Source organism: Culex quinquefasciatus, chromosome 2 (assembly GCF_015732765.1).
Source record: "Culex quinquefasciatus strain JHB chromosome 2, VPISU_Cqui_1.0_pri_paternal, whole genome shotgun sequence".
In the NCBI taxonomy this organism is placed as follows: Eukaryota; Metazoa; Arthropoda; class Insecta; order Diptera; family Culicidae; genus Culex; species Culex quinquefasciatus.
In genome coordinates, this window is record NC_051862.1 from 21,594,260 (window position 1) to 21,606,996 (window position 12,737).

General features: G+C 30.0%; 1 protein-coding gene across 1 annotated transcript in view; it reads left to right on the forward strand.

Moving 5' to 3' along the window:
• LOC6045880 (MAP kinase-activated protein kinase 2) overlaps window positions 1-12,737 on the forward strand; it is a 40,866-nt gene that overhangs the window by 1,360 nt on the left and 26,769 nt on the right. Inside the window, exon 2 of the mRNA XM_038253419.1 lies at window positions 10,367-10,820. Coding sequence (XP_038109347.1) covers window positions 10,626-10,820 — 195 coding nt within the window. The 5' untranslated portion in view covers window positions 10,367-10,625. The remainder of the gene's footprint in view (window positions 1-10,366; window positions 10,821-12,737) is intronic.

Below are 12,737 nucleotides of genomic sequence, written 5' to 3' on the forward strand. Positions count from 1 at the left end.
ATAAATTTTAAATTCAAAATAAAAAACATTAAACTTCTTAAAATAAAAAAAATATATAAAAATCTGAAATTAAAAAAAGCAAACCTCGAGTGAGTTTTCAAAAAGCCGTAAGAAATATACAAAATTCCGAAAAATTATAAACATACTTTTTTTTTACCTAATTCGGTAGTTGAAAAATCGGTTTAGATCGGTAAAGCATCTGTCAAAATGAACAAAATTATACTGGATTTCGGTTTTACGATGAACAATAATTAACATCATTACCAAATTTCGGTAAGTTTTTACCGAATTCGGTAATTTTCGGTTTACCGAATTGTTCAGCAGTTATCAGCAGAAAATGCGGTAAATTTTATCAAACTCGGTAAAAAATTTTAAGCGTGTACGAATTAAAAAAATCAAGAACTTAAAAATTTCTAAAATTTCATAATAAAAAAACGAAAAAAAAATTATTCAGAAGTTTTAAAATTCCAAAATACAAATATTCAAATACTCAAAAAAAAAACTTAATAAAAAATTTGTAGTTTGAATATTTAAATTCAAAATCACAAAAAACCAAGTTGAAAAATTTTAAACATAAAAGAATTTAAAATTGAAAAAAAATTAAATTCAAAAATAAATAAAAAAAAACAAATAAGTCAAAATTTATCTTCGGATAATCGAATCACATTTTTTTTTATGAGAACCACCAAAAACTATGAAAAAAATTCGCAAATTTTCGCATTTTGAATTTTTTTGAATTTTAAAATTTTAGAATTATATAATTTACGAATTTAAAATTTGAGAGTTAAAGTTGAGAATTTAAGAATCTGACATTTGAGGTTTTCCATAATTTCAAAATTAAAGCATTGAAGGGAGCGTTTTTATATTACGTAACGCAGTTGAAGGAGAAGGGGGATGAGTCGAAGGCCGTGTTACGCTCCATGAATTATTTAATTTGTAGGGAATTTTTGCATCGTTACAAGGATCGTAATAAAAGTTTTAAGAATTTGAGGTGTAGAACTTTATAATTAAAAATTTATTTGTTTAATTTTTTCTAAAGGATTACAAATATATATTTAAGAATTTTTACTTTTTAAATTTCTGGATTTTTGATTTTCGAGGATGCAATAAAAATTCTATGTTTTGAACGTTTTTGCTAAAAACTAATAAATTTGTAGGGCACTTTTATCAAAGTTTAATGCTTATAATTATTTTTAAATTTCTTGTGAAATATGTGAATTTCCTTGCCGCTTGTTTACGGTTTTATTTTTTAAAATTTCTAAAATATAACGAGAAAAAAACTTAAAAATTTTGAATGTTTTTTCGAAGAAATCAATTTCTCAGAATTTTCCTATTGTTTGAAACATGAAGAGTTCTAAATATTTTTGTTTCAGATTTCAAAAAATAGCTGTACTAAATGTCTGTGATACAGAATTCATTGACATTCTTTCAAACAAGAGCAGTGCATTTTTTTTTTATAAATCTATAATTTCCTCGAGTTCTGTTTTTTTCGGTTATACAATCATGATGTTTTTTGTAAGAGATTTTTCTCCAAGATTTGTTGGTCGTTTAAATTTTTCTTTAGACATTTGCTTTCCATTGACCATTAGCAGCTTATGAAAAATTGTTAGAACAAATCGCTGAGAATTTGTTTTTTTTTAAGCAAGAGTAGAAAAATATTTTGTAATGAATTTTTTTATATTTCTACATAAATTGCAGTCAAAATTATGATTTTTGTGATTTGATAATGAAGGGGCATGATGATCTAGAAAATAATCCAAGGGGGGAATTGGTCGAAAAAGGTTGAGAACCGCTGTCTTACACAATTTCATAGCAGAACTTTTCGAAAAACATATATTTGGACATTTTTACTCATGGTCACTATTTTTGTTTATTTTTTTGGGAAATTGAGTTTTTGCAAAAAAAAAGTTTATTTAATCGTCCAAAAAATCCTTGTAACTATTTTCTCTGATATTCCTTATCAATACCTACAACTTTTCTGAAGACACCAAATTGATCAGACAATTTCTTCAAAAGTTACAGATTTTCGAATATTTACGTATTATTTTTGTATGGACAACTGTCCAAATTGTATGGAGACTTGTATGGGTGAACCAATGACACAAAATAGCTTCTTTGGTCATTGGAAAGCCCATAACTAAGTTTGAGCCAAATAAAAAAAAAATGCAAATAAAATCAATTCCCGAGAATCGCTAAAGTGAAAATTGCCGATTTTTTTCTCTAAAGGATGGTTTAGAATTAAGGAGGTATTAGACTTTGACAAACAAACAAAAAAATTCGTGCTTTTTCGTGTTTGACTCGCAAACAAAGCTAAATGTAGGGGAAGGTGAGGCAAGACGACCATATGGGTCAAGAGGAACAATCGCTCGTACGGTCGTATTTTTTACAATTTTGATTATTTCCAGTATGAGAAATTGTTGCTAGCATTGCAATTGACTGATTCTACTACCACATAACCGCCTAAACGACGTAAACGCCACGGGGCATTAGAGTTAATGAAGTTTTTTTCAAAACCTTTGTTTTCTTATAATATTTGGAAGGTACAAAATAAGGCTTAGGGCTCATTTTATCCAAATGCTATTTTTCCTAGATCAGTAGTGTCCCAAACAATGACTTGCACCTATTATAAAGTATGATTTAAATTTTGGTTATTTTTGTCCAGATGGGGCAATTGTACCATATGTTTTTTTTGGAAAGAAAATCCTGCAACAACATTTTTTATTCGGAAATAAATACATAAAAGTACTTAAAAACTGATGAACAATTGATAAAAAAAAAAACTCCATGCAAAATATAGTGATATTATGAAATTTTACTATTTATCTTCCAAGTAATATTTTTTTTGTAAAACCGAATAAATTTTTAGTTAAATATTATTATTTAATCTAAAAATGAAAGAAACGTTTCAAATACATTCTAATCTGATATATCTAAGTGATAACAGTTCAATTGTTAGCAAATTAACATGTTGTTTCATGCATTGTTCCTCTTGCCCCAACGGGTTGTTCGTCTTGCCCCACTAGTTGAGTAGAACGTACGTAAAATCAAAAATTTTAAAATCATTTTTTTAGATTGAAAAACAGGATTTTTTAAAAACTTATTCTATCAAAGTCTTAGTCAAGACCTGAAATAAGATGATTATAAAAAAAATCCGACAGATTTTTTAACGTTTTTAATGGGTTATAACGAGCATTTCCTTAGCTTGTTACACTTGCCCCACTTTCCCCTATGCAGCCTGACGTTTCAGCAAACAAATCGAGCCAAACATTTCGTTAGGGCACAAAACCAAAAACCGCGATTCGAGAAAATCGCTCGCAAAAAGTGGACAACTTGTTTCAATTCCTATTTAAAAAAGAAGCTTGACTGATGGTATTTTTTACTTATGATACGATAAAACACACCATTATCCTCAACTCTGCTTGAATGCTTCTTAATTTATGTTGATTTTCGCAATAAAACTCATAATTTAAAAAAATCTCGTTATTGGGCCTTTTTATCTTTTCAACTGTTGTTCATAATGGGCCCTTTCTAAATGCAATTTCGAAGAGAACAAAAAGGGCACTAAAGCGCTGTCACACGATTGTTTTTTTGAATGATGCTTATGGGCCCTTTTGTTCAGTTAGAAATAATGAGGAATCCAGCGGAAATTTTGATAATTGGTGAAGTATTGTGATCAAATGGTGTAGATAAGGTATGTGAAACATAAAAATTCTTCAAAAGTGTACTGAACAGCAGCCGCGGGACCGTATTAAATATTGTTTTTTGACGAAGTTTTTATCTGCAGAAATCTTTGGTGAAAAGTAAACCAAATTTTTTTTTTGAAGTGAATTAGTGTTAAGAATGTATGAAAAGTTCATTTTATAACACACAAAGTTCCTCAAGTACGAAAAACTAACGAAAAAGAAAAGGGCACAATTGAACTTTTTGTCTAGTTTGGAGTGAACATTGTTATGTGCCCTTTTGTGTTTGTGATTTTTCAATAGGAAATTGTTTGCTATCAATCTGAATCTTTGAGGGCATGTAGAGAGTGTACTAATGAATGGAATAGTGGAATAATCCCGAATGCTTACGTTTTAGTTTTGTGCCCTAGTGAAATGTTTGGCTCGAAATGCAGGTAAACTGTCAAAAAGTGCGAGATTGATTGTTTGTTTGTCATAGTCTAATACCTCCTTAATTACGCATCAACAAAATCATGATCAGTGCTTATTACATACTTTACAATGGTTTGCTTTTTTAAGTCGTGAAAAAAAGCTTTGTTTTCTGATTTTTTTTTTTGCATTTCAGGGTTGTTACGGACGGCGCGGATCGCGCGGATGGCGCGGATGGCGCGTATCGCGCGGATCTGGCGCGGATTTGCTGGCTAATTTTGCTCAGGCGCGGATTTCGCGCGGATAGCAATCTTGATAAACAAAATAATTGAGAACGATAGAATTTCTTTCAAATTACAAAGGAAAATATTATTAGGAATTAAATAAATTCAATCTTTTTCTTTGAGTGCGAAAACATCGATTTCTAAGAAGTGGTTAATGATGAAAATTTTCTTCTAAAAATTATTGATTTTTTTTTCTTAATACGAAACTTTGAAATAATCTTCAAGGAGCAATTTTTTTAATGTATTGAGATTTGTTATATAAATTTAACATAACATTACAACTCATTATTCTTAAAACATCTGTCAAAATCTAAATAACAAAATCCGAAAAATTTATAGAATTTTAAAAATTTGAAGCTATGAAAATTTGTAAATTTTCTATGTTTTTTTTAATATATCTCCGTCTAAAAGCGAAATGTAATGTTAAAATTTAAAAAATAAGAAATCTGGAATTCAACCATTTGAAATTTCAGAATTTACATATTCAAATAATAAAAAAATAGAATTCATAATTTGAAATTGTCAAAACTTACAGACTCAAAAAACGTAAAAAAGTACGAATTATTAAATTGAAAAATTAAGATAATATTACAATTGATTTTTTTGTTAATTTTTATTTTTTTAAGAAAGTTCTTAAATTATTAAATTATTAAATTATTAAATTATTAAATTATTAAATTATTAAATTATTAAATTATTAAATTATTAAATTATTAAATTATTAAATTATTAAATTATTAAATTATTAAATTATTAAATTATTAAATTATTAAATTATTAAATTATTAAATTATTAAATTATTAAATTATTAAATTATTAAATTATTAAATTATTAAATTATTAAATTATTAAATTATTAAATTATTAAATTATTAAATTATTAAATTATTAAATTATTAAATTATTAAATTATTAAATTATTAAATTATTAAATTATTAAATTATTAAATTATTAAATTATTAAATTATTAAATTATTAAATTATTAAATTATTAAATTATTAAATTATTAAATTATTAAATTATTAAATTATTAAATTATTAAATTATTAAATTATTAAATTATTAAATTATTAAATTATTAAATTATTAAATTATTAAATTATTAAATTATTAAATTATTAAATTATTAAATTATTAAATTATTAAATTATTAAATTATTAAATTATTAAATTATTAAATTATTAAATTATTAAATTATTAAATTATTAAATTATGTTACTCTCTTCTATGTATGTCGCATTTTTTTTTTCGCGGATTTCGCGCGGATTGGGTTTGGGGTCGGCGCGGATCTGGCGCGGATTTTTTCTCGACTTTTCCGTAACAACCCTGATACCGTAAAAAACAACTTCAAGTTCAAGCACCGTTCACACTACTACCTTTCGCAAATTTACACACCTACACGCGCGTCTCTTCGCGCTCTCGTGTGCGATATTTACGCGTGGTTTTTTTTTTTTTATTTAGGTGGGAGTTGAACTTGCCATTGAGCTTGGCGGGCCAGCCGGTCGGTCGGTCGGTTGCTCTTTTATTATTTGCGTTGATGACACAATTGACTGACTCTTAGTACGGATACTAAGCCAAACATCGGTACACGACCGGCAACGCACTCAGACTAGAGAGAGAGAGAGGAAGGAAAGGCGAATGAGTAAATCCGGATTCGGAACAGATTTTGTGATGTATCTGCTGGGATTTTGAGAATTGAAACATCTGAGAAAAGACAGAACGTTAACACTTTGACTCAAGAGATTTTAGTAAAATTAGGTCAAATTTAAAGTTTTTTTTTCAATAATTGTCATAAAAGATCTCAACTTCCATTACTCCAAACTATTGACTTTATCAAAATGCTTCTTACACAACAAATATTGAACATTCCTTTCCCAGAGTGAACAGATAATGTGCATTATCCAATCAATCCCCTCGTCGGGGAGGAGACTTTCGTGAGGCTCTTGGGCCCACAATTTGTGGAGCACTTTTTTCGTTGTTGTTGTTGTGTTGTTTTAGCGCTTGCCTGGAGAACCACGCGGACGGGGCCTTGGCCATAAAGCTGCGGGCCATCGCAGATAAACAGCCAGATAAAACCGTGTCACGCGACGTCGTCGTCGCTCTGGTTCGTTTGGTTCTGGCGAATAATTTTCAAGTGTGTTTGCACGAGCACTAACGCGGCGTTGGTGGTGGAACATATTGTCATTTTAGAGCTTGGCTGCGAGTTGAGTTGAGAGTTGGGCATCAGATAAAATCGTCGTGTTCGCTTCTGCTCTCCTGTGGGAAACATGTTTACAATACTGTTCATGGTGGTTGAGCTTTTGCTTATCGAGATTGGAATATTGTGGTGGTACTTATTGACAAACGCAAGCAAGTTCTATCTTTAAAAAAATCTTTTTTGTTTTTATGTTGATCATTTTCTTAATTTTTTGATTTAAAAAAAAATCAACACAGCAACTGTGAGAGTTGTGTATTTTTGTTTTTTTTTTTTTTAATTGTTGAATTTACGGATGAGCAACTCTCTACGAAATCGTCCGATTTCGACCATTTTTATTTTTTGTATTTTTTGATTTGGCACAAACTTTGTGAGGGCCTTTCCTATGACCAAATAAGCTATTTTGTGTCATTGGTTCACCCATACAAGTCTCCAAACAATTTTGGCAGCTGTCCATACAAAAATGATACGTACATATTCAAATAGCTGTAACTTTTGAGTAAATTTTCTGATCAATTTGGTGTCTTGGGCAAAGTTGTATGTACAGCGTTGTTACGGACGGCACGGATGGCGCGAATCGCGCGGATTTGCTGGCTAATTTGGCTCAGGCGCGGATTTCGCGCGGATAGCAATTTTGATAAAAAAAATAATTGAGAACGATAGAATTTCTTTCAAATTACAATGGAAAATATTTTTAGGAATTAAATAAATTCAATCTTTTTCGTTGAGTGCAAAAACATCAATTTCTAAGAAGTTGTTCACAAAGAAAATTTTCTTCTAAAAATTATTGATTTTTTTTCTTAATATGAAACTTCGAAATAATCTTCAAGGAGCGATTTTTTTAAATGTATTAAAATTTGTTATATAATTCAAACATAACATTTCAACTCATTATTTTTAAAACATCTGCTTAACAACCCGTATTAATAACAATTTTATTAAAATAAAAATAACCAAATTCGAAAAATTACAGAATTTTAAAAATTTGAAGCTAAAAAAATTAAATTTTCAAATTTTTGGTTTATTAAAAATAATAATAATTCTGTTGCCACTCTGATTCAGGTAGAATTGATTCTACTCCCAATTATCACAACATGACGAAATCCACTTAGAAATCTGTTAAAATCTCCGTCTAAAAGCGAAATGTAATGTTAAAATTTAAAAACATAGGAAATCTGGAATTCAACACTTTGAAATTTCAGAATTTACATACGGAAATAATAAAAAAATAGAATTTATTATTTAAAATTGCCAAAACTTACAGACTCAAAAAACGTAAAAGAGTACGAATTTTTAAATTGAACAATTACGAAAATATTAGAATTGATTTTAATTTTCTTAATTTTTTTTTATTTTTTAAGATAGTTCATTATTTCTAAATTATTAATTTGTTAAATTTATTGAATTATTTTATCATTAAATTGTTAAATTGTTTAATAATTAAATTATTAAATTATTAAACTATTAAATTATTCAATTATTAAATTATTAAATTATTAATTTATTAAATTATTAAATTATTAAATTTTTAAATTATTCAATTATTCAATTATTAAATTATTAAATTATTAAATTATTAAATTATTAAATTATTAAATTATTAAATTATTAAATTATTAAATTATTAAATTATTAAATTATTAAATTATTAAATTATTAAATTATTAAATTATTAAATTATTAAATTATTAAATTATTAAATTATTAAATTATTAAATTATTAAATTATTAAATTATTAAATTATTAAATTATTAAATTATTAAATTATTAAATTATTAAATTATTAAATTATTAAATTATTAAATTATTAAATTATTAAATTATTAAATTATTAAATTATTAAATTATTAAATTATTAAATTATTAAATTATTAAATTATTAAATTATTAAATTATTAAATTATTAAATTATTAAATTATTAAATTATTAAATTATTAAATTATTAAATTATTAAATTATTAAATTATTAAATTATTAAATTATTAAATTATTAAATTATTAAATTATTAAATTATTAAATTATTAAATTATTAAATTATTTTGGAGTCATAATTTTGTTTAGAGAAATTTAGTGAAGAAAATAATAAAAATTTTGTGTTTCGATTTTCCAGAGTAAAATTTTGGCGAGAATTATCAAGTACAAAATCCCTAGATTTTTCTATATGGTGATTTATTTTATGGTTTTAATTTTTTTAATTTTTGAATTTAATTTTTTTCCTGAATTTGTTTTTAAAGCAACGATTTTTAAAGTGTTACAAAAAATGCTAATTATGTTTCAGAAATGGCAAAAAAGGTTCCACTTGGTGCAGGTGGGATATGAATCCACAACTGATCAACGGTACTGATCCAATGCTTTCTGTATTATTCTTTATTCGTTTAAAATTTCAATCATTATGTACTCTTCTATGTTTGTCGTGATTTTTTTTATATGGCGCGGATTTCGCGCGGATTGGGTTTTGGGGTCGGCGCGGATCTGGCTCGGATTTTTTTTCGACTTTTTCGTAACAACCCTGGTATTGTTTAGGACTTTTGAGAAAAAAATAGGTACACGGAAAAAAAAATTGCAGATTTTTTAATCAACGTTTTTTTCACCAAAACTCAATTTCCCAAAATACGTATTTTTTATCTTTCGAGATTTTTTGATATGTTTTAGGGGACAAAATCCGCAACTTTTGAGCCATAGAGAAACATGGTCAAAAAATCTGCCGCCGAGTTATGAATTTTTGAAAAAATAGTGATTTTTGGAAAAAATTGAAGTTTCATGCAAAAACAAGTTTGACATTATTTTTTAATGCAAAATTGAATTTGCAACCGAAAAGTACTTAACAGATTTTTTGATAAAGAGCTCCGTTTTCAAGATATAGCCACCGAAAGTTTGATGTTAGCGAAATATTTGCAGTTTTTCAAATTTTAAAAATAGTGACCATGAGTGACCATTTCTAAAAAAAATTTTTTTTTGAAAAGTTCAGAAAATTTGTTATAAAATTGTCTAAGAGACATTGAAGATTGGACCTTGGGTTCCTGAGATAAAGCCGCTTTAAGAAAAAGAAACACGAAAATTGAAGTTTTCTTGATCTCACCAAAACAACCCACCATTTTCTAATGACCATAATTCAGCAAATAATGGTCCGATTTTCAATTTTAATAATTGAAAAATTCGTGAAATTTTCCGACCTTTTCAAAAAAATATTTTGATTTTTTTAAAATCAAGACTAGCATTTAAAATGAGCTCTAAATAATTAAAATGATATAACTTTAAACATTAATCATTTTCAAAAACAAAGTTTTTCTATTTTTAGCTACTTCAGGGTTAAGTTAAAAATGTTTTTTTTTTCTTATTTTTTGATACAATATATTTGTATGTTAATTTCCGGATGTAATTTTTGTTGTGTAATTCCGTAGTGCTTACTTTTCCTTTCATTCTAAAACGGCGAAGCGGCCTACTTTTCCCAAACAAAAATATCAGAATCAAAAAGTAATACTTTTCGATACAAGGACTTAAAAGTTACACATTTCAGCAATAGGTGCTCAAAACTTGAACTTTTCAGCACTTGTATCGAAAATTGTCCTTTTAATATTGTTTTGACTTAAAATTCCATTCACATGGTGTTTTTTGGAAATGCAAAAAAGATAAAACTCGCTGCAAAACTTATCTTTTCATATATATCTTAGACCTGAAATTTGAGAAAAAACTTGCGCTAAAAATAAAATATTGAAAAAGTTAAATTTTCAAATGTAAATTGTTAGGCACCTTTTTTTTAAATTTCATCTCCATTTTTCCTCTCCGTTTCCAGAGATAAAGAGTTGCATGTGAAACCGCGTCATCCGCCCCGCCAGTCAGAGAGTCTCAAGACGGATCAACCGCAGTGCATCAGCAGCAGCAGCAGCAATCCCCCGGCAGAGTGTAGTGGCCACCAGCCCCCAACCTCCTGCCCTGCCCAACCTGCTGCTGCTCCATCCTCTTCTCCAGCTGGTGAAAGCAGCAGTACTGGAGACGCCGCCGCCCCAACAGGAACAACAAAAAGTCGCAAGCGCAAACTGCAGGAAACCGCCATGTACAAGATGCCCGAGATTAAGCCAATTCCGATGCAGTCCCTGCCCCACTCGGACGGTCAGCAGCAACGGCAGCCCAAGACGACGCCGATTACGGACGATTACGAGATCTCCAACACGGTGCTCGGGCTCGGCATCAACGGGAAGGTGGTTCAGTGCACCAACCGGAAGACCGGTGCCAAGTATGCACTTAAGGTAGGTGGCAGCTGCCGGTGGTGGGATTAGATCACACGCGACTCAGACAAAGCAAAGGCAACTCACGCCCGTTTGTTTACATTTGGGGTGACTCATAAGTGCGGGGGCTGCTCTGGGACCTGTTGTTGAAGATTAAAAGCAGCGCGCGCATATGTTGCCATTCGTTGCGTTATCGACGTAGCAAGTTCAAGCGAGCATCAAATAGCGCCCCGACTGGATAACTCATTTCGGTTGTCATTACGCGTTCTAATTAGCACTTGGCAGAGGGAAATCCCAGGTTTTTTGCAACTTTTTGCGATTAAAATTGATGATTTCAAGTTATGGATTTTTGCGACACAATTTCAAATGATTTAATTTTATGAGTTCTGCTCGAATACCAATCATACTGAAAAAAACAACCAACAATGTTTGTGCATATTCTCAATTCATGGGGATGCATAAGGTAGAGTGTCCAAAAAATCCTGCTAAAAAAATACTGTTCTTGGGAATTTCACGTTTTGTCCTAATGACCTACAATTTTTTTCAAGACACCAAGTCGCAATTCGCAATTTTCAGTGTAAGAACGGGCCTTGACCGATCTTAAGCACTAGGTTCCCGACATACGCGCACTGCCCTTACACCTACATCTCACCCTTGCTCTGAGTCAGTACGAGCAACTCGCTAGAACACGCTTTGAGTGTTCGTGCCAGGCATGCACACCTTCTTTTCCGGTTACGCATTTTAACTCGGCCGGGGGTGGTACATTGCGTAGGGTTTGATGTAAGTATAAGCGCCTAACCATTTTTTTGAAGACGCCAAATCGACCAGAAAATCCCTTTCCAAGATATACACGAAAAGTAACATTTTTCAAAACAACTTTTGAGCAATTCTCTCAGATTTCGGTCATTCATTTTTTTTTTTATTTTTTTATCCGGCTGAAACTTTTTTGGTGTCTTCGGTATGCCCAAAGAAACCATTTTGCATCATTAGTTTGTCCATACAAATTTAACAGCTGTCCATACAAAAATGATAAATGAAAATTCAAAAATCAGTTTCTTTTGAAGAATTTTTTTGATCGATTTGGTGTCTTGGGCAAAGTTGTAGGTCAGGAGGACTACACTGAAAAAAATGATACAAGGTAAAACAAATTTTGGTGATTTTTAATTGCACTTTTTGTCACTTAAACTTGATTTGCAAAAAAACACTGATTTTCTAATCTAATCTAATCTAATCTAATCGAACACAAGCGCAGCCAGTCCGAAGAAAGCATCCGGGAAGAACTTATGGTTAGATTACGCCTCAAGTTCTTTCTTGTCATTATTAATGATTGCAGTACTTTCGAGAACCCCCGAAGTGTATTACACTCATTAAAGCGGCCCGGCCTACTGCGTTGCATTAACCGCATGAGACAGATTCTATGAACGGATCCCACATTTCATAGAACCAACAGGGGAAGAAGAAGAAGCCGGGGACATACCGTACCAACCGGTTCGAGTTATTTATAGATTATAATGGTGTGTGGTGTGTAGGGGAATCGTTGGGGAAGGGATTGTTGTATTATATAGTAAATGACCTTGTGACATTATTTCACCACTACGGATTAATTCACTCAAGGGATGTCAACCCCTCGGTGGCCGAGTGGCTAGAGCATCTGACTACCAATCCAAAGGTGTGAGTTCGAATCCCACCTGATTCCATGCGTTTTTTGTTCATATTCAAAGTTCAATTATAGTCGAATAATTTCAAGGAGACCGGTCGGGAATCGAACCCGGAACCTTCCGCTTATGAGGCGGGAGCCGTAGCCATTAAGCCACGGGCCGGTCCTTGCAAAAAAACACTGATTTTTTCCATTTTCTGATATGTTTAAGGGGACATAAAATGTCAACTTTTCAGAAATTTCCAGAATGGGCAAAAAATCAGAGTTATGAATTTTGGAAT